General features: G+C 40.4%; 1 protein-coding gene across 1 annotated transcript in view; it reads right to left on the reverse strand.

Annotated features, from left to right (window-relative positions):
• Window positions 1-380: 380 nt before the first annotated feature.
• PAPSS1 (3'-phosphoadenosine 5'-phosphosulfate synthase 1) overlaps window positions 381-22,976 on the reverse strand; it is a 52,570-nt gene continuing 29,974 nt past the window's right edge. Inside the window, exons 9-12 of the mRNA XM_044429220.1 lie at window positions 19,919-20,054; window positions 17,492-17,760; window positions 9,438-9,667; window positions 381-1,074 (exon numbers count right to left, since the gene is read on the reverse strand). Coding sequence (XP_044285155.1) covers window positions 936-1,074; window positions 9,438-9,667; window positions 17,492-17,760; window positions 19,919-20,054 — 774 coding nt within the window. The 3' untranslated portion in view covers window positions 381-935. The remainder of the gene's footprint in view (window positions 1,075-9,437; window positions 9,668-17,491; window positions 17,761-19,918; window positions 20,055-22,976) is intronic.

The following is a 22,976-nucleotide window of genomic DNA, read 5'->3' on the forward strand; positions in this document are numbered from 1 at the left end:
CATCATGCTCTCTGGGCAACCATTACACATTACACATCTCTGCTCCATCTGACAACTGAAATATACAATGGCACTTACCAGACAAGACTAGATATATTAGAAAGCCATAAAAGCACACATGCAAAAGGCTGACAAAAATAATCATCAGAAATTATGACCCCAATGTGATGTTCTGATTTTTGATGTTCCAGTCAAATAAAATGATCTCCGTTTCAAAGTGCCTTTTTGGAACTGGAATAAGGGCAAGATCACTAAAGCAAACACAGGTGTTTCTGCCATTTTTGCTGAGCAGCCCTGTAACCAATCATCACAGTCCACAATAACCTGAAAACCACTATTTTCTTGTATATTCCAAAGAGACTAGATAAATGAAACATGCATTCCTTAAAGAAAGTTTAATTTGTAGTATATGGAAGTCTGATTTGGAGATTTCGTACAAGAACGTAATAGACCACTAACAGAAAGTACAAGTGTAGTACCTCTTAAAAATGTATTAAATTTAGCACCTATTTCTAGTTCATATAAATCAAGACTGCCATATTTATCTTGGAAACGAGGAGAGGAGAGGAGAGGAGAGGAGAGGAGAGAGCTACATTATATTATGTGAAAGGAAGAAAAACTGCAGCAACACAGAAAACTACAGCGCAAAGAAACATAAAAAGAATATTAAAAAGGTTAGATTTAAAATTTTTACTGCAAGAATATTAATTGTAATAAAAGGGAAAACATTAAAACCAGGAGTTTGCTAGGGCCAATATGTAATAGAACCCATAAGACAGGCAGAGAATGATGCTAAGTTAAGGAGAAAAGGATTTTATTTTAGGGAAAAGGTTCCCAATAGACACTACACAAAGCAGTGCCAAACAGTGACTGTGTGGTCCCCCTTCTTGTTAATAAATCAAGCGTCAAAGATCGAGCTGAAGTTAATAAGCAGTCTAAGCTTTTTCCAAGGATTTGTAATACTCTGTCAGCACAGTCCATGCTTTAGGAGCCATGAAACCTTCAGGAGGATTCTGCCCTTCTCGAGCCAGCCTGCGCATACGAGTTCCTGAAATGAATTCAAAATCTTCATGGCTGAAAGAGAAAAGAACAGTTTCAGTGAAAATTTACTTCTATGTAAAAATAAAGCATGGTGCTCTGAAAGGGCACCTGCTGAGCAGAACAGGCTCTGTGGAATTGGCTATGCACACAGCCACACAAGTAGAAAAATCATGCCAAGATGAATGGGATATGCCACATGTAGCCATGTAGAACACTTCCGTTTAATGCGCCAGCCCCACCTCCTGGCCTCCTGTGCCTCTAACAGTCATCCTGTATTCCAAAAGGGAGTGGACAGTAGTGGTTACCTCCACCTGTGTTTTTTCCCAAAAACATTGTATGTACTTGTACAAACTCTGAAGTTCCCTCTGAACCATCTTGTGCCTGGATGGTGCCATGCTGGCTACCATAAGGGATGGTATGCAGAAAATGGAGTTCAGTATAACTATTAGCATCTTGTGTTTCATAGGAATAGGATAATTGCCTTCTACTAAGTCAGACCATCTAGCCTAGCACTACTGATGCTGCCAGATAGAAGCTCCTCAGCATTTCAGGCAGGATCATTTCCTAGCCAGGGACTGAGCAGGTGTTCTGTCTCTGACCAATGGTCTTTCTGCTGCTGGTATACAAGTTGCCAAGTATAAGCAGGAGAGGCAGATACTGCATAATCAACTTAGCATATTTTATTTGCTTCCCTTCCAGTCTAACTCCAAGAGTAAGGATGCAGAGCAACAAGCGCCCTTTACCACTCCAAAGTACCTGTGATTTATCCAAAAATAAAATGCACCACATTTGTTAACTCTATTTATTCAGCTTACAACATCTCTTTCTTACTCATTCTCTGCTGCTTTGTTTAAAATAAAAGCCAGTTGCTGACTTCAGATGGATATGGCTTGAAGAGAGAGGGAACAACTAAAGACAAATGCATATGTGGACAATGCATTGTTTGCCTGAATATTATACTACATTTAGCAAATAAAGAACTGCAGTCTTTTTACAGTATATGCAACAGACTGGTCATATAACACTTGATTGTTTTTCAGAATATGAATTTGCAATGTCCAGCACTGTTATCCTGTACTCAAATCTATCTTGCATTATTGTAATTGTGATTGTAGATTTGCCTCTATCCAATGGAAGTGTTTAGCTGTGGTCTTGAAGAAATTAAGATAGCACATATGATGGTGATGCTTGGCTGATAACAGGTTCAGGATGGCACGGTCCTATTTAATCTGTTCAGAAACTTCTGTGCTACCAGTTCATTTCTGGGTCCAATCCCAGAAAACCAGCTAAGCTGCTGTTGGGAAAATTATACACAGCTTGATTTGGGACCTTTAGAGGTTTGTTAAAAAGCCATTACCATTGCAAAGACACACATATTTTAAGTCTACTACCTATCATGCAATGATCTGAAGATCTAACTGGGCTTGCCATAATTGACCATAGCTTGTACAGTCAGCAATTTTGCATGAATACTTATTTATTTATTTATTTATTTTTATTAAAACATTTTTATGCCGCCCCATTCGCCGAAGCCTCGGGGCGGCTTACAACATAGATTTAGACATATAGGCTGCTTATATTAATGTATCAGTTTTAATAGATGTTAACCTCCTTCCCTGCAATTATCTTCCTTAATTCCTTTCCTTTCATTCATCAATGATGTTGTAAATTATTATTGCAAATGGATATGCTTGTTTTATTGATTGTTTTAATCTTGTAAGCCGTCCTGAGATGCGATAGTGAAGGACAGCTTATAAATGTTTTAAGTAAATAAATATGCTGTACATTGTTTCTCCCTCCCCTCCCATTTTCATGCCCCCCCTTTCTTTTGTTGTTATTTCATTTTCAAAGTAAAATAGCTATATAGCTTGGTTTGAGCCAAGTTGCATTACAGAAACCTTTAAAAAACTGCTATCAGTTGTTTTTGCTGCATCCTTTCAGAAACAGCCAAAAGGGAGTCTAATACATATTAATAAGGAATAATTTATTTTCACTTATCCAGCTCTTCAAAATATGTCTTAATGTGAAGGGGAGGAGAGTAAAGCTAGAATAGGAAACATAAAAAGCAGCTTCATGGAAGATCTGAGTCAGCACTGAATAGTGCAAATTAATGCTCCCCTCTGCCCAAATAAAACCCCTAAAAATGAATCAAGCAGTACACAATACTGTTAATATTGACATTATTAAATTTTGTATACACCAAAAACAATTATTTACTATCTGGCTGCTATCATTGGTATCATTAGAGTATTTGAAGACAAACACATTTTCAGATTAACGGCAAAAGTACAGATCAGTTTTAGAGCCTCTGAAATGGCAAACAAGGTATAAAGAACAAGTCATAAACAGGCGGTCACAATTCTGCAGAGTTCACCATGGGGAATAATGGCATTCTTATTCCACTTTAGAAATTTGAACAAGACCCTATTTTAAGCCAATTTTGAGAAGTCCCAACCAGTACCAGGAATATTATTTTTTATCTGTAAAATCCAGATGGACTAAATAGAGTCATTTGAGTTTTTGGGCACTGCCTATATCCTATACATCTGTACCGATGAATGGTATCATGTGCTTAATGTTTTTTGGATTAGATCATTATCCAACGTGGAACAACATATTTGAATTTCTAATTAAATATGCTCCATACACAGCTGGAGGATGAGCTAGCTTTTCACTTTGCTTGTGAAGAGTTCTGTAGAACTCAAGAACCTAAACACCTAATACCACTTACTGGATCAACTCCAATGGGTAATTTCTTTCAGATGACTTGCACATATGTTTCCTACTTCAGGGTTTGCAGTAAAACATGTCTGCCACTTTCAACAAGGAGAACTATGCAAGATAACATAAAAGTCCTTGGCTATAGCATTTGAGCTGGGATCGCCAGTACACACACATAATCACCATTTGTCATTAGAAAGCAGGATGCTGCCTCATATTGGGTCAGACTATTCTCTTTCTCATGTGATATTGTCCACTCTAATAAGCAGTGGATCTCCAAGATCTCAGGCAAAGGTCCTTCAATCACCAGCTACCTGCTCCTTATATATTCTACCAGTAACTTTTCTAGGACAGTCTATACTAGTGATTTGCCCAAAGGCCAAGCCAAGCAGAGTCTTTTGGTCAGTTTCTTGCACTTTCTTGCAAGCACCCTCCTCTCAGAAGGAAAGTCATGTCATCTGAACCTGAATAACCAATCCCATGGCCAAGGCCCAACAACCAATGAGTTGCTCAGCAAAAGTAGCAAAAACCCTTGCCACATTGACTGAGCTTTCCCTAGTCACCACCAGAGGCAACTGACCTACATGTTTCCAAGCAGCACTTGGGAGTGGTTGGCACTGGCTTGGTGTCTTCCCTGCCATAATCAAGATTCCTGGCATCTCCCCACACACCAATTTTAAGTCTTCTTTTTCCAAAATCATGAAAGCTGGCCTTTGTGATCTGTGTTTTGACAGTCACTGACAGATGACTCCCCCTCTCTATAAACCCCAGTAACTACCCATTTGAAATTCTGCAGCTCTCTTACTTTGGGCCACCTCTGGGGCATGCGTCATTTTCAGAAGAATGTTTCACCTATGGGGAAAAGCACATCCTTTTTGGATGTCCTTAAGTATGGAAAGCTCCTGCTGCCATTAATCTGATATTTGGTGGGCTTGACCCTGTCAAAAAAGATTATTAGAATTCAATCCAATTCTGCCAAGAAGTAAAAAGTTATTGGCAGTTCCCCTACTAGAAAATTAATCTATTAAAGTGAATAAAGCAAAACCTGCTGCACTTGTTTCTGAAATTAGGTAGGCATAATTCCCTCCGAAGGGAGGGAATACACTTCATACACATGAAGAGGGAAAAAAAGCTAAACCTGCTTTTTATTTGCCATGGTAGTCAATAAGAGGTGTAAAATTTTGGATTTTCAAATGCATTTGCTAATGCATAGGGAGACATCAGCTATCAAAACTCATTCAAAGGGATTTCTGAGCATCTTTTCCACATTCATTTTCATTCTTAATAATAATTATTCTCAGCAACACCATGTGGCTAACTTTTACAGAGGACTTCCAAATAAAAACTTACACATTGTTTTGAACAACCTAAACAATATGGTTGACTTGCCCAACTTTCCCTTGCGATGCTATACACCTCAGATGGCAATATACAAATCTGTTTAAGTGACCCAGATGGTCTTTCATCTTTAATCATTGTGATGCATGGCCAATTTTGTGTGTTTGTGTGTGCATGTGCGAGCATTTCAATTTCATTAACATTGCCAATACTTCTATAGCACTCTCAATGTACATTTAAAATAAAGTTCAGTAGTCTAGATCGTTTCCATGAACACTTGGCAAAATGCCACATATAAAATCTAGGAACAGGCTAACCAATGGTTTAAATAGCAATCCAGGACCAAAGAATGTATCTCTTTGCATGCATTCCTTGCACATAGGCTTAAGAAAAGTTTTGGGTATTTTTGGTTATAGCTTAAGAAATTTTTCAGTTATACACCTAAATGTGTATAACTTCTTTCAGATTCAGATGGTCAGGGGTTAAAACTCTGCGGTAGAGCAGATGTTTTGCAATCAGGTTGGTGCTTGGCCTTTCTCAATAAGGAGAGAAAAAGCCATGTCTGAAATTTCATAGTCTGGAGTGCCAACAGCAGGCTAGGACGACCAATGGCCCGATTCAGTATAGGGCAGCCTCCAATGTTTTGAAGAAAGAATGATCAGTTCACTCGAACCCTAACTTGTTACTCATCCTTGCTCTGTTGTATCTCTGCCTCCCAGCCCTGCATGAACAAGGCTAATATTATCTCTACAGGCAATACACCATTCAACTTGTACTTCATTCAATCAAGGGTTCCTCAAAGTGATGATACCCATATTTATGGAGAAAATCTGAGCATGGGAAATCTGGCAAGGGAAAATGGGACAACAAAAGCCTGCGAGTTTTTCTGGTCTGACATTCTGATTAAAAGAAAAAAGCAGACCAATTAAAGCCATACATTCCCCCAGAGCACCAATCCCTGTGTGTGAAGTCTGGGCAGCTTGCAAGCCTTTCCTCTGAAGGGGAATTTAAAGTACAGCTCCCTCAGCACCTTTTTCTGACAACGATTCACCCGACATCTGTGCTGCATGCTACAGACACCACAAAAAGTGACAGCTCTCTTTCACATGTTGCCAGCCATCTTCCTTCCAACTCAGCTATAGTAAACACATCTACAGCCTAATTAATTAAGGAACACTTGGAAGATTTTGATCAGAAAAATACTTTTCTGCCACTAGGCCTCATAGTGGAAAAGGCCAGTGCACACGGTGGTTTATTTAGACACAAAGGTAATTTTTCTACATTTCCAGACCAGAGAGACATGCTCTATGTGCAAACTGAACTTGCAGCATGTCCGTGCTTCATGACAAAATGCTTCTAAAATAAATTCTAGAAGGATGGTTATGTTAAGCTGCAGTAGCAAAAACCAGCCCAGTGAACTCTTTGTTTTTCTCCTCCTAATCATTTAAACTAAGCCAAACAACTCATATCATCTTCTTAAAGACAAGCTCCAAATATATTTTGCATCAGTTATGATCAATTGGCTAAATCCAAAGTTTCACTTTTTCCAAAATAAAAGTAAGGACTCTTTCTGGAAGAAGAAAAGACCAGTATACCCTCTCATAAATTCCCAGTTTTACCTAGAATATTTATGAAAATAGGGGCCAAATATTTTCCTTATTATCTCTATATTTACCAAAAATAGTTTGCATTTTAAATGGATGTGCTATGCACTGTACAAGGTTTCTGCTTTATACCTTGTATCTGTACTTAAGTACAAGTTAGATATTAAGCATTGTCCCTCTTTCATGATCCAAGAAACTGCAGGTAAATCAATGGTCCCTTGTTTAATAATTTGAGTATCCATCTTTCTAATTATATTTTCATAAGTATCCATATTTGACAGAGGCAAAGCCCATTCCATCAGGTCAGCTGGAACTAAAGAGCATTAAAGTTCCTCCTCTTCCAGAACTGTCTCCTCAGTAGTAATTTCCATAACTTTAAAAACTGACATCTGAATTTGCTTTCTTTCTTCTTCCTTCTCTTCTTCCCATTCTTTTTTTCCTCCTCATCGTATCTACTGGATTGTAAGCTAGTCAGCAAGGCCATATTTGCATTGTTCTGTAATCACTATACAAATTTAGTAAAAGTTTGGCATTTTGTAAGTGATAATTTTTATTCAGCCAAGTTAAAGTTTAGTGATTTTTCAGAGTTCTGGATTTATTGGGATGGCTACTTCTTCAGAGAAAGAATTGAAATAAGATGGGCTTTTTCACATTTAAGCATTTTGTGTTTTGCTCTAAACAAGACTATATAAAAAAAAAATGTTCATTACTATTGAGAGCTTGTGAGGCCTTTAAACAATGCATTGCTCCAGTATTAGAAAGATCCTTCTGCTTTCTTCTTACACAGCATGAAGCTTACAAGCCACCCAGGGCTCAAATGCTGTTTTTTATCAACGGTACCTTCAACAAGTCAATCAGCCCATTTCAAAAGTAACTAGCACGACTTTAATCTTTGCCTGTGGGAGTACTTAATTAGTCAAATATGAAATGATAAAAATCAGTGATTATTCAATCTTCCTAGCATGATTTCTGTTATTCAATCATTTTGCAATTTTCATATGCACTTAATTAGCAGCTGTGCTTCTTGAATACAAATTTCTGGCTTGCTAACCACAAAGCTTAATCTACTGTTGAGCATAACCTAAGTGATTTCCTTCCATTTGAGAAGCTAAATGTAAAAGCTTTTGAGAACTGAAACTCAAAAGACTTCCCTCTCTCTTTTAGAAAAGCAAGCCACACATTCTAGAAGGTAAGAGCTACGAGCGGTCATGTATGCCGTTTTTGTAACATTATTACTGAATGCATTATTGCCAATTCCTTTTCCCTGTGAACGGCCGTGCTCTGCGAGCTTTGCAATGGAATCTACAAGGCTGGTTTTCACCACACTGCAAAAAGAAGCAAGAGCCGTATTGTACCCCCTATAGTGTTGCAGGTTCCAGTAGACACAAAGCAATAGTTATTGCTCAATAAGATCCACAGATACAACAGATCCACTTATTAAGCATTTTGTGGTGGTGACCACAGATGTTTCTCAAATTCCCAGATGTGCCCATGGGTCCAAAAAGGTTGGGGACCCCTGTTTTAAACCTTGTGTGACATAGAAAATATAATTAACATAAATTAAAATATATTTTTAAAGAAGGAGAATTTAAAAGCACAATAAAAGCAATATGGGTAAATGTTCATATGAGTTGGAAAGTGAAAAAGCTAAAGGGGAACAAATAGATTTGTCAGCTACTTATCTAAGACCCAGTCCAGGGTTAAGTACCAAGATGAGACTGGGATGATCATTTGCCTAAAGCATGTCAAACCACAGAATCAGCATAGGGACTATTAATTTATTATTACATTTACACTGTTAATTCTTTCATATAACTCAAAGTAGCATGTAAAATAATTGCCAATCCAGGTACTAGCCAGATGGATCTTGCTTGACTTCTGAAAATGCACAATATAGCTAGATTTGCTCAGTGACACTGTAACTTGTACTACTAGAAAATATATTTTCTTCTACACTGTACATAAAAAGCAACACATATAAAATCATCCCCTTTTCCAGTTGTGAAACTGTGCTGCACTGCAGAGTATTAAAAGGCAGTATGCTTACCAAATGCAAAATAAGTGTTCACAAAATACTGCACCACTCCCTGAAATCAATGAAAGGGTGCTCTACTTACACATTCCATGCACAAAAATATGCCATTCTTATAAAAGATGCCACATACAAATAGCAGCAAAGTGGGCATTTGTCAAATACAGGATTAATGACATATCCAGAAGGGATTCAGACAAATATATACTTATCACAGATGGAGAAATTTCTGTAATTATACAATAATGTAAACACACATCTAGAAACGTGTCAAGTTATACAACAGTATCAAATGTAGCATGCAAACTCTCAAATGAAGAGACTTAAAGCAAAAATTGCAACATACTCTGTGGTATCATGAGTAGCAATATTTTATAGTATCAATACAGGAGCACGTTTTGGCTCCATTCCAAGGCCACCCAGAGAGACAAAAGCTTCAGAGCAGTGATAGCCAATTTGTTGTTTTGGCACTGAGGTCAGAAGGTACAAGCAGCTGAAAATTACTAATGGTGAGACCAGGGAGTGTGGGTTCACAAATCAGACAAAAATGAGCTGAACACTGGCCCTGAGAAGCAAGAATTTACTTGGAAGCAAAGTAATGTCTGCTGAGACGTGCTGGCATGCAAAACCAAATCCCAAACACCACCCCCAAAGTATGTTGTGGGACATTCATCAGTTTTTAAAAGTGAAAAATAACTTACTGATCCGAATCATAGTAATCCATGCATTTCTTTTTCTTGTTATATGCCGCCACTCTAAAGGGTACAATTTCCAGCGTTATCAGGCCTGGCGCCATAGTCAGTACTTTGGCACCGTGGGTTGGATCATAGAGATCTTTTCCAGTCTCGGGATGAGGCATGCCGGCAGGATCTCGGCCCACAATGTAGAAATTTGCTCCAGCTACCATTCTCGACCTGCAGTGCCACTGAACCTAGAACGAGAAATGAGACACAAAATTCAAAGCAGCAATAAAAAGGAGCAAGCATAAAAGCAGGATAGTGCTACACAAACGAAATGTTTTAAAATACAAATATTTTGTATCTCTAAACTAAGTTGCAGGGTCAGATGCTCACCAAGAACAGAGCTACCACAGCCATCCGCTTATTTATTCTTCACTCGTGCACGTGCACACAGTAGATGAAAGGGACAGGGTCTGGGCATACACACGGTGGCAAAAAAGGGTGGTATTCCGTAGCAGTGAGCCTGGAGCAGCTTTGCAAAGAGCAGATCAGTTAACAGTCGGATTCTTCTGCTAACAGCCTGAACAGACTATCACTCCAGAGGGAGGATAAAAACTTGCATTACTTTTGATCGTGTGAACATGAAGGATCTCATGCTCCTAGACAACACGGCCACCACAGTCTGGCAACAAGGATGGCTACTTTTCCGTATTTGAAGGCAGCTTCTATCTGAGGCATGTCTGGTCCAAAACGAGAAGACCAGGCACCTTGTTGTTGCCCATTAAGGGTTAGCACTTGGCCAGGAGAGCGAGCAGGCACACAGGTCACCTGGTTACAAGCCTCCCCACTGTGGTGAGGGCATAATCAGAGCACCAAGCAACAGGCCTTTTTGATTAATCTAACCTATCAATTAAATACTGCAGCATGAACCATGAGACTGACATTGAACAGTATTCAAGATTTTTTATTCATCTCTGAGTTTCAAAGGCACCCCTATTGCCACAGAGGAAAGAGAGGGAGTAAGACCCTCTAACTTTTTCCAGAATCTCTGCCCAAGAAAAATTGCCTGGTTCAATCTAGCCAAGAGATTTCAAAATTCATACCTTTTTAACATAGTGATTTGTTTTACTAATAAAAACTGTCTTAAACGAGAAACTCTTTATTTTAAACTGGATGCCAAGAAGATCACTCCCAGTAATAACTATAAAAGAGATGCAAACAAAACACACTTATGAAAGTTTTATAGCATTCGTTCTTCTCTCCCCCTTGCCCATTTGCTTGCAAGCACTTCTGATATTCAGAAATAAAAGAATTCCTTTCCCCAGATAAAAGCACAAGCAAAAGATATTTCATTAAGAAGAGATGTAGTTTTAAAAAATCAATTTCTGTGTCTGGATAGTGTTATTGTATGGTTTACCCACTAGCAGTACAGGATTTAGTTGTATCCTAAGGAGCATCTCACTCTTCAAGCCCCTGCCCAGTATCTGCTCTTGGAAGAGGGAGCATTTCTAAGAATACCACATACTCTTGAGATTCACCTCAGAAGCTCTTGTACTAGAGCATTTAGTCCCGCAACTGGAACACTTTACCAAATAGGCCCCCGTGATATTTAGACATCTCCCTAACCTTTTTATTTCCATACAAGCTTTCCCTGAAGTGTGACCTAGCAGCTATGGCAGGTGACTTAGCAGCACACTGTGAAGTCAGCCAACTTTTCTGTTGTTTTCTCTTGACTGGGCCCCAGTGAGAAAGACTGGGAAGTTAGCGATTTACTCCTAGGGCTTATCTAGGAGGCTCCTAGGGGGAGGCAAGTTGCTTCCCAAGGTCAGTGGGCAGGGCTTTACTGCCATAGGGCCTGAAAGTCTGCAGGTGGGGCAGAGCCTGTGGAGAAGATGCCTAGGGAGATGGCAGGCCACTCTGGGATTGGCTGTCAGCTGTCACCTTATTTTCCAGGGTGGGAATAAAAAGTAAGGTCCTTGGCATGGGTCTTGGCCTCCCTCCAGAAAAAGAAATTGTCCTAAGGCTTGTCTGATCCATTATTCCTGGGGTACTATTCTACATTAGCTAGGCAATGGGTGTTAGTTTATAGCTTTTTTCTTTTTTTTTCTTACAAAGTAATATGCTAAAGAGTTGCCCTCTTGAGAATTCTGACTATAATTTGTTTTGGTCTTTAACTACTATGTTTCAATTCTACTTTATTTTTTCCTGTCCTTTTTAAATCCTAGTCCATTGTCTCCTTCCCCTTTAAAAAAATTGCCTTACTCTTGCAGCTGTTTCAGGGGAATTCAGTGGTAAAGCCAGCATCCAAAACAGGGTAGACTATCGGAAGTTGGGCTCTTGGCAATGGGACCACAGGAACTTTCTCAGCCTTTCTTAACATACCCAACAGAGTGTGCAGTTACAGTACAAAGCACTAATCCATAATATATCATAATATACATTTATCCCCCCATTGTATTTTGGCTCCATTACTTTGTTGCCTACTGCTGTTCAGTTCTGGTTGGAAATAGATAATAAAGTTCTTATCTAGTTTTCAGACTTATATGTCTTCCACAGTCCCCACAATTAGAGTCCCTTTCCTTTGACTTACACATCCAGTTGAGAACTTCTTAAAATGCCTGCTGCTTGGTTTAGTTTAAACAAGAAGAGTGCTGAAAGAGCACTGGATGCAGCATTCACAAAGCCAGAAAATGTATGTGCAGTTTGTGCAACTCTCTCTCAGTGAGCCATCTGGACTGTGCAACACACAATGGTTACCACTAATTCTCTGCTTTCTGCCAGATGGCCTACCACATAGGCTGCTGCAGACATTATGTGGCTTCTGGGTGACAGGATGCTAAATCAGCATGTCTATCAGTCCAAGCATTCCTCCATCAAGCATCTTCCCAAGGGTGCACTTTGTTTCTTCCTACATGGACTGGATAATGTGGCTTTAACCAAACAGTGTGTGACTCGGATGTTTGACCACTATGAAGTCATGGGCCAGAAGCCACAGTTAAGGCTTGGCTGGAGTAATATCTGACAATCCTAATCAAGCTGGGTTTAAATTGTGGGTTAATGGCTATGATTCAGCAAGAGTGCACTCAGAATGCAGCCAAGGTTTTCCCCATTGACTCCTAAAAAGCAGCTTGGGCACACAGTCCTTTGCATTTCACAACCAACAGGAGCCACTTCAAACGTTTGCCTGGGAAACCTTTTAAGGAAGGGATGAAGCTCAAAAGTGGGGCACATGCTTGGCATGCAAAGGTCACGGGCTAATTCCTGGCATCTCCCAGCAAGGGCTGGGAAAGCTCCACCCCAAACCATCAAGGAGCCATTGTCCAGCAGCATCAGCAATACTGAGCTGTTGGATCAGCAGTGAACATTAGTCTGAAGTCATCGAATGCTGAGTAAAAGAATGTCAAGACACTAATGGTGTATACACACGCACACTTGGCACAGCCTTCATGGGACAAATCATTATCTATACAATGGGTACAAGAGTAAATAAATCTCACAGAGCTGCTGTACCAGTAAACCTTGGTATCCTGAAATGATGCCACCACCTCCACTACTTCAAGATACAACAGACTCTAGTTTATGACCAAGGCTAGAAATAGATGTGCAAAATTGTGGTTTATGTTAATTCTGGTGCATATATAACATTAACCATAGTTAGTATCAAAAGTTGAAGAGAATGCAGGAAATCCGCCTGGTGAAGAGGGCAGCTGGAACAATGATGGAGGGGCAGCATTTTATTCCTATTTGTCATAAGAAATGGGAAATCAGGGGAAAAGGAGACAGAAAAAGAAAATCTGTATACAGCCTTCACAAGCAGTATTCTAGTAATCTAAAACAGAGTCTTTGATCTTGATCATAAACACAGCGTGAAAGGTTGCCAATTTCTGGTGTGAAAGCCAGAAGAATTCTCACCAATGCTTTTGCAGAAAAGTATACCACACCCACTATTTTATTTCTGATAGTTTTCAAAGTCTGCAAGAGGCAGAAACTGTGCAACAAGTGGCTACTGCAGCATATAATCAATCACAAAAAAGGCAATCACTACAAGCAAGTGAACAGCAATGCTTTAAAGGCCCACACTTGGTAGTATCCCATAATAGGTCTGCAGATCATTATAAATTTCACTAAAGGTACCTTTCTGCTCTTCTTTTGATTAATGCATGGCATAGTAAGGCAGACAGTACGCTTCAGAGAAGACCACCACACTGAAAAACTTCCAAAAGCGAAAGTTAAAATGACCAAAGTACTACAAAAGTTTAAACACACATTCTCCATACACCAGCATGTAAATATTAAAGTCAGAGGCAAAAGGAGCTGCTGCCAGAGTGAACAAGTGGCAAACATTTTCACCTTGACCACAGAGAAAAGTAACATGCACCAGATTATGGTGCTGATGGAGAGAGGTATGTTGCAAAAACATGTGGTTTTCTCCTTGTTATCCCAATCTTTTAGGGTATGTATTACATTGGTATAACCTATTTGCACAGGGATACACAGCTATGCCACTTCACCTCCTGGTATCTTGGGTGGATTTGGATAATTATATGCTCCATGTCACTGTAAGGCAAGGCAAGCAAGCATTTCATCTTGCAGTTATTAAAAATTAAGAAAGTAAGAAAGTGCAGTTCCAAAAAAAACCTCAAAGAATAGCAAAGCAGAGTTAAATTTCAGCGAGTTATACGCTCATCTTCCCCAGTGTTTTTTAGCCAAAAAAAAAAATAGTGCATCTGTTCTTTTTAAATATATGCTTTGCTTTCATACAGGTAACAATCTATGGACTGTAAGCATAATCTCCTAGCTTATTTGACAACACCCCATAAAAATGCATATTAAAGGTTTCCAAAAATATGTTTAGATTGAGATTTAGAAAACATGCCTATTAAATCTTTACTGACTGAAAAACCATGTTCAGAGAGTTGATAACCATATTGGCTTAGCAGCTGTCTATTGTTCTGCAAGTCATTTGTGCTACAGAAACAAATCTGGTACCAATGTCTTCTAAATGACCTACAGAAAATGATTAAAGGAAGAGTTGTCTTTTATTAGTCGGCTAAAACACACTATTGGCAAGTGGTTTTCTGAGGTCATTGGAAAACACGGCATAAGTTAAGGAAAGTTTCTTATTTTATTTGTATTCATGACTGAAGACGGCGGGTATAGATTTTGTTCAACTCCTTGCTTCCATGTTCTCCAAATACAAATTCCAAGTCCATAAGTGGAAAACATATCCACGTATGCAACTTCATTTAGTAATGTACAACTTTCAGAAACCACAAAAAATATGGCAAGTAGCCAAAAGATGCAATATGGCACATTATTCATTTCCACTTAAATAAATGGGGTATGATCAGCCTATGTGCCAGATTTATAGCTAAAAGTACGAAGTCCGTAGAAGATGCATTAGCAATGTTCTTTGAAAGAATACCATCGTTTCATAGATGCAAATTGAAGACACTATTAAGGAAAGATTTACACTCTACTTATTCTCCCCTCCTGCAGTTACCACTATGTCCTCACTACCATGGCAACTCCTGCTGACTTCACACCCACCATCCACATGCTGTGGTTGCACATCTAAAAAAGGAAGCATTTTCTATGCAAGTCTGCTGCCCTCGTGATTGGGAGCCCTGAATAATCAGGATTCTAAGTCATGCAGAGAACATGTGTCTAATCAGGTAGTTACTGCAATTTATCCTCCCTTTTCAGGAGTGCTTCAAAGAAAGAGAGAGAGGCCATGTTGCTATAAGCCACCAGCTTACAAGGATACAACACACAAGCCAAAGGGAGTGGGAGAAAAAGAAGTGGAAGAGACAGGTTTTGCAAAGCCAGAGGAAGGTGGTGAACTGTTAGTGGGTCTTTCAAGCACAGTTTGGATTGGGCTGATCTTCCCTTGCTGGTGTTCTTCCTTCAATAGCAACTGGTGGTTCTCATTCCTTTGAGAAGCCCAGAGCATTCTACTCCATTTATAGTTCCAGCACAAAAGCCTCAGGAGCAGAGTGTTCTTCTGTTTGGCAGGAAGGGAAGAACAAACCCCCTGCTTCTTCTTTGGCTAATGGACTAGTCACCTTCAGATTGGCAAAGAGGATGGGGAACAGGAAGGGACATGCAGCTAGTGAGTACACCTCTCCCTATAGGAGAACAATCACTGAGAGAATGAATGAATGAGAACTGAGTTACCTTGCCCATTTATGAAAATCCTTAAGAAAGCCTTGACTTTTCATTTTTGCAAACTCTCTCAGGCATTCATTTGAGACAAACATGTTTTCGTATAATGTATGAGATGATATTGTAAAGTTTTGGTGCAAGATTTCAAGATTCTGTCATTAGAAGTCTTATTCCATTCCTGTGAATATCTGCAGGGATTCTGATCACAGACACCTGCACTAATCTTTTCACATTGTTGGCTAGTTTGTCTCAGCTGTACATAAGATTCCCTCTACAAAGTAGGCACTCACATTTCCATACCAGTATAGATGAGAAAGAACAGCTTGTACAAATCAGAACTATAGTACTGGCTTGTAGCAGAGGTAGGCAACTTGAACTATCTATCCAAAATTAATTCTAGGATGCCATTGAGGGTAAAATCTTCTCACAGTGGCATACAAGATTTACCAAGCAGTGTTGCTCATGGCAAGGGATGATGGAAGTTGTAGACAAAAACAACTAAGGGCAACAAGTTGGCTGTCCCTGATTTATATTGTTGAATATGCATTATAGGCTGTTGGTAACGAGGAAGCCTTTTATAGCTTGGGGTCACAGTATCTAAAGACTCTTGCTTCCTATACATTCCTGCTCATGCCCTAATTATTATCTGAAAGCTCACACACAATGAGTTTCGGTGGGAGGCTAATTATGAGTGGGTCTTTTTTGAGGCAGTCTCAAATTGTGGAGTACCTCCCTAGAGAGGTCTGCCTGACCCCTATTCTGGTGCCAAGCAACAACTTTTTTATTCAAAGGAAGTTTTTTCCTTCATCTTTTAATTGCCACGCACTGAGAGGAGGAACTTCAGGATGCAAACGTTGGGGCGGGAAGGTTTATGCCTTCCCTCCAGATGTGTGCTAATCCCAAGAGTAAGGGTTATGTGACTTAGTCCTGAGTAAGAAAGCAAGCGAGAGGGTCAGCTACACGCAATATAATTAATATAATGTGTTGCTTAATCTTGAGAGAGAGATCAAAGTGTGTTCACAATACTCCCTTTAATGTGTGTCTGTCTTCATCCTTAGGCAAGCAAGTCCAAAAAGCAAGATGCTTTCATAACATGGATAGGTCACAGATGAGAACGATCATCAAAGAAGTGGCAGCTCGCCTTTGAGTTCAATGTGTGGATTAAGACTTGGTTTTCTTCTTCTGTGTGTATTTTACCCATTCGTCTCCACCCCATGCCCAGCAAGATAAATGGCTTGAAGGCAAGTGGACTTTACACAAGTAAGCCAGAGGAGGACGTTAAATGGAATTACTCCAAAGCTAAATGAAACAAAGAGAGAGTCAGAGAGACAGAATAACAATGTAGCGTAACAGCTGAGATCCCATCATTAAGCAACTCAAGAGTTCCAAATCAAATATTGAGAGAGAGCCAGTTTACAGCACTGCATGACATGCTTTGATGCCCTTTGCTCAGCCAAGGGGCTGCCAAAAGCATGTTTTCTCTTCAGTTGTTTGCTCACACTTGTCTCAACTCCATGTGGATAAGAAGAAAAACATTGGAATAAAGACTGGCAGGAGGAAGAGATCCCAACTCTTCAGTTTTGGCCATAGTTCAATATGCTAAGAGCCTTTGTTAAGTCCCTTGAAATACATGACAGGAGAAGAGATGGCATCATAAGACGCTTCAACCGCAAAGGAACTGTTTCTGAAGCAGAGCACTGAAGGACCACTCCTGTAAGGCCTCTAGCCAAATTCTATCAACCCAGGAGAAGAGCCTTGAGTGCCCTCAAACTGTTTCATATTTCTGTAGCAAGGCACTTGATACTGAAGGAGATGTTACTGATCAATCAACTTCAAGAAATTAGTTGAAGCTACCTATGAACAGAACTAATGAATAAAAATAATTGGCAAGCTGTGGCAGGTTGCCTTACCTCAGTTGGTCCAGCATACATCATGGGAGAAGGAAATATAGCCACCACGGTGGTCTCAGGATCCAGTATTCCTTCCTCCAGCACTGCTGCATGTTGCTTCATTCGCCACATCAGAGGAACATCATCATCCTTCGTCCAACCACCAAGAGGATGCAAGAGTAGAACTGGGCGTCTGTAACCTCGACTCAAAAGCTGCTTATGAGTATCTTGCATTAGCAAAGCATGCCCATTGTGCACAGGATTGCGCAACTGGAAAGCAAAGACGGCATCTAAACAAAAAGGGGAGAGAGAGAGAGATGTCAAAGGGTTTAGAATTACTGATTTATGCTCTGGCAGTCAATGATGAACAGTCTGCAATATTCTGTACACTGCATGAAGCGTGATTCGGAGAAAAGCTGGAACCCCAACACAGCTGGGACATTTTTGTGTGTATGGAGAAGGGGATATGAGTTCATATACCTTCAGATGTATATCAACTGGTTGTCTACTGGACTATGCCAAACTTTTGAGAGATGAGAACAAACATAATGCAATGAGCTCTGCTAGATCAGGTAGTATCGCCATTTAATGTCTCTAGAGCCTTCTCTGAAGATGACCTTTTGCCAATGCCCTGTCCCCAGAATTTGGTATTTCATGGAGTCCAGCACTGTAGGATTGACAGTTTTCATCACTTGATCTGCAGTGCCTTAATACTGTCTGCTAATATGACTTGTGTGGCATGAGTTGTGACATAAGGATTTAAATGGGTCAGCATTAGGAAACAGCTGTAAATGAAATGTGAACAAGTGCTACATGTATGAAAGGTGCTTGTATAATCAATATAGTCTTTTTTCCCACAGGGAGATTTTGCAGGCAAAGACAGAACTGAACACCCATAGCTACAGCAGTAGCAATATCTTCCCTCTCCCCAACCTATTTTGAGTTTTTTTTGCCAGTGATACATTTGATAAGTCACCCACTATACATGATGAAGCAGAGAAAGGAAAGGAAAGAAAAGAAACCCCATTCCCTTTCATTATAAGGAAGAGAATACATGCATGAGTGAGAAAAATGCAGGGCTAAAGAAACATCTTTAAAACTGAGCTTCCGACTCAACTACAGCTGGTCAGCAATCCAGCTTAACGATACACAGAAATCTTTCCAAACATGAATTGCTAAACATCGGACTAAGAACATGATCTTTATTCCTTGAAGAAGAAAAAACTTCCTTGTGTTCAGTGTGTATCCACAGGTGTTCTTTTGGTTTTGCCAGTTACTCCTTATTTTTAACTACAGTAAAGTACAAGGACTAACTTCTCATTTTATGTTTGATTTTTCCACAAGCAACTCAATATCTGCAAGAGTCAAGACATTTAGGCAACATTTTAAAAATCAAGCAACTAAACTTTCTTATTGACTAATCAATGGAAAACCAGCCAATTTAATTAGGTGATCAATTGAATACAAGCTATTTCTGAGAATTTTGACAAATCTACTGCACGTTATTGGAGGGAAAACTCTCTCTCACTTTCCCTGCTTTCTCTGTTACAGGAAACAAAAATAACTCGGGGTGGGGGGAGGGTTTCAGCCTTCAAACTCAACCCTACCAATTAAGATATGCATCCACCACTTTACAGCTAAAGCCATAAGCGATTCAATAAATATATATATTTCTGCTCCAATTTCAGTCTCCACGTCTTTGAGTGTCAGGCAGGAGGCTGCTCTTGTTCCTTCAACTAGAGCAGCACAGAACAAACAAATAAGCTGCCAGACTCTTGCTACTTGGTCTGTTACTTATTTTTCTAACACAAAACACTAACGGAAACAAATGTACTCACAAATACTGAAAAGCTAGCAAAACTATTCCCATAGCGATTTTTTCAAGAAAACTGAAATACCTTTCATCACCCTAGACATTCCTCGAGCTTCATGTGCTTTGTTCCCTCACAACCAGTTCTTGGAATTTCTTTGTCTGTGCTTTTTTAAAGGAAATTCAGGACAGTTCACAAAAGGAAAATGGGACACACTCAGGGAAATGGCAGCGAACAGAATAAACAAAACCTCAAGATCCACCCAGCAGGCTGAAGGTAACACAGGCTACAATGCGAAGACAGCCACAGCCAGGCAAGATAAAAGGATACACACAATCAGAAAGATGCTTGGAGATTATTATGGCTGCTGATCAGACTTTGGAGAAGCAAAGCCTGCCTGTTGAAAGGATGATGAGTAGCAGCAACCTTGAGAATTATTTCAGCTGTATTTCTCCTCCACTGGCAAGTACTGGATTTTAAGAATACAACCACAGAAACTGTGGTTTTGTTGAGAACAAAAATCAAATTCCACTGCTGGTGTACTGCTCTTCGGTGGAAGAGGCGAAGACAGTGAGATTCTGGACAGCAGGAGAGGGATTTCTCATTCATATCGCCCATCTTCATTCCAAGAACTCACCAGCATTCATGTCTTTGAACTTCTGCTTTAGCTCAGCAGGTGTGAGACGGTACTGATCAAGACCATCATTCCAATAAATACGATCAAGGACTTGCAGATCACCACCCACAAGCCAGTCTCCCTGTTCCATGACCATCTAAGAAATTTAAGGAAGAAAATGGTTTTGATCAGATAAAAATGGAACAAAGGAAACAATTGAATAATCCACCGAGATAGTCAGCTGTACTGTACATCTGAAAAGAACTACATGAATGATTGCCTCCCTAAACCAATATGTGTGCTTTCTAAATGCATACATGTACTTAAACCTAAGAATAATATTTGAAGTATGTGACCGGACTATTTAATTCATTTATATCCTACTTTGAGGCAAGTAATTCGAGGCAAGTAATAACAACAACTGACTTAACATCTTAAACACATCAGAATTAAAAACACAATTTAAACACAACAAATCCAAGAGATAAACACCAGCCATTTAAAAAATCCCTTCAACAGCAGACCAGTTTACAGGCTGCAGGACTGTCTAAAGAAAATCACTGTTCCCTGCTTGGCAGGAGAACAGAGGAGCCAAATTTGCCAAGCCCTTGACAAGGAGCTCCAGAGGCCAGGAATAACAATTGAACAGGCCATCTCAACATCCCCACCCAAATCTGACGACAATGTCTGCGCCTGATGACAATGGTCCCAAGGGAAGGGTGTCTGAACACCAGAGCAATTATGAGACAATCTGGTCTTTCAGAAAACTTGGTCTCATTGTCATATGTAGCTAGTGTAAGAATTCCCATAGCCACTCCTATATTAAGCAGCTTTTCAAACAAATGCTGCCTGACAAAGGAACTGCCACCAGTACGCTTTTAAGAAAAAGACATTGCATGGTCCCATCCTTAGGCTTGCAAACTAAAAGAAGTCAACAGAAAAGACATCGGAAGGAAAAGGAAAAGACAGAGAAGTTCTGGCAGAACAAAGGGGTAAGATGCAGCTCCTAAGTCGGCTGCCTTGTTGGTGCTCCTGTTTGGATAGAGGTGCTACAAGTGAACATGCAGCTCAGCCTTGCTCAACCTGGTGCCCTCCAGTTGCTTTAGACTCCAGCCCCATCAGCCACAGCCACATCACTGCCAAATCCTGTCTCCCCAACACAGAGGGCTCAGCTTTCAGTAAGATTTTTATTGCACTAGCATCACTAAATTAGCTTTGAGATTTCACAGTCCCAATACAAATCAGCAGAGAACATTATACAGCAGAACTGATCCTGGTTAAGGAGCTACAACCACAGATCCAAACACATTTCAGTTTAGAATGCAAAACAAGCCCGAACAAGTTCATAGTTCCAACAAAGAAGCAATACAAAGAAGCTTTTCAGGCTAGAAAGATGTTACATCCAGAAACCTCCATGGTCTCTGGTTTTCATTTCAATATAGGGTAATTGCTGCTACAAGATCACTATCAGACATTTGATCCTAGCAAGAACGCCTAGATCATAATGCACCCTGCACTTCACAGGACATCTCTGTTTCACCCTCTTGAGCTTGAGCTTCCCTTCAGACACATCCTTTCTACTGAAGAGTTCTCAGCTGCTTTCTTGTTCCCATGGAAGACGCCCCTGGCTGAAAAGCAGCGGCCTCCATCAAGGTCCAACCTCCCAGCTGAGCCAAAGCTGAGTGTCACCCCTCCTGCCTTCTGACCATGGGGGAGGCCTGGAGTAACTGAATGCTCAGTTATGGCTTCCCACAGCTACTCAAACTCCGCATCATGGGCTATCTGGCGTGGCCCGCCCCCCCTCTTGTGACACAAGATCTGACCACAGGTAATACACAGGCACAATACGAACCATTACCTGAAATGTCAGGATGACAGACTGGGAAAAGCTACTTTGGCTCACGGCGAAAGCCAACATGAACTTTCCTTCCACTCACTGGTTGCAGGGCAATTGGCAGTCAGAACTGTCTGGCAGGGAGCGGGTAAATATGCCATTTCTTGGACCAGTGGACTAAAATCCACTTTTGCCAATCTGATCTCTGGCAGCTTAGAGGGTGTGCCAGGAGCAGCAGCCAGAATACTTACCACATTAAGACTCTGAACTATAACCTCAATTAGGGTCACAGTAACAGTCCAGAGATCCTATTAAATGTAGTATTGAAACTGTTTGTTGAAACAGAGGACAAGCAGAAGGCTGGGCTCCAGTGCTCTGAGTTGGCTGAGCCAAGCCCTGAGGCAGAGAAGCCCAGCTGTTTTCCTGTCATCACTGCCGAGCAATTCATTTTTGTGTACTTCCTGTATGTCTCTTGCACACAAGGCTACATTTATAAACCACAGGAGAGGACAAACTTCTCTCTGATCTTCACTGGCAGTCTACAGGGCTCATGTTAAATCTGTTCTGTCGTGTATACGTGTCTTTCTCTTTCTCTCTCTCTTACACACTCACACATTCCTTCCAGTCAGATTTCCACATTCTGAGCAGCTACAGAGCACACATATATTGTATAAAAACAGGAAAGAAAATTATCAAGGAAAGAAGGAAATCTGGTTCAAATCTGGTTCACTGGTTGCATCGGTGTTCTTCACTGCAAGGACTGAGGTCTCCATTACTTTGAGTGTGGCTTTCTACCCCCGCTTTTTCACTTGCACGCTCTCTTTACAATAAATGCTCACTCCCTAGCATTCCCTTGTTGCTTTAGTGATGGGCTGGCTGCTATGATCTGGGTTACCAGAGAAGGCTCTGTAGGTAGCAAGTCAGGAGACCAGTCATTGTACAGCAAATAAAGCAGCAGGAGGTTCGGAAGAAGAAAAGAACACAGGAAAAAAATCAGTCAACATGTTGCAGTGTGGGAGGAGTGCAAGAGCCAGATACAGTAGGACATTGAGCAGGTGGCTAGAAGGAAAACTGAATGTGGAAGACCAAGGAAGACAGTTATGTAGACCTGAGCTGAGAGATTCTGCTGCAGTGAATAGAGCTCTTGCAGTGATGAGAAAGAGACACATCCCAAGCTAGGAACCAACTGGGCTGGGTGAACTTGCCTGCCTGGTCACAAACTGATTATGAAGGCTTGCATGGGCA

This window comes from Varanus komodoensis, unplaced genomic scaffold, assembly GCF_004798865.1.
Source record: "Varanus komodoensis strain SLA01 unplaced genomic scaffold, ASM479886v1 scaffold2, whole genome shotgun sequence".
In the NCBI taxonomy this organism is placed as follows: domain Eukaryota; kingdom Metazoa; phylum Chordata; class Lepidosauria; order Squamata; family Varanidae; genus Varanus; species Varanus komodoensis.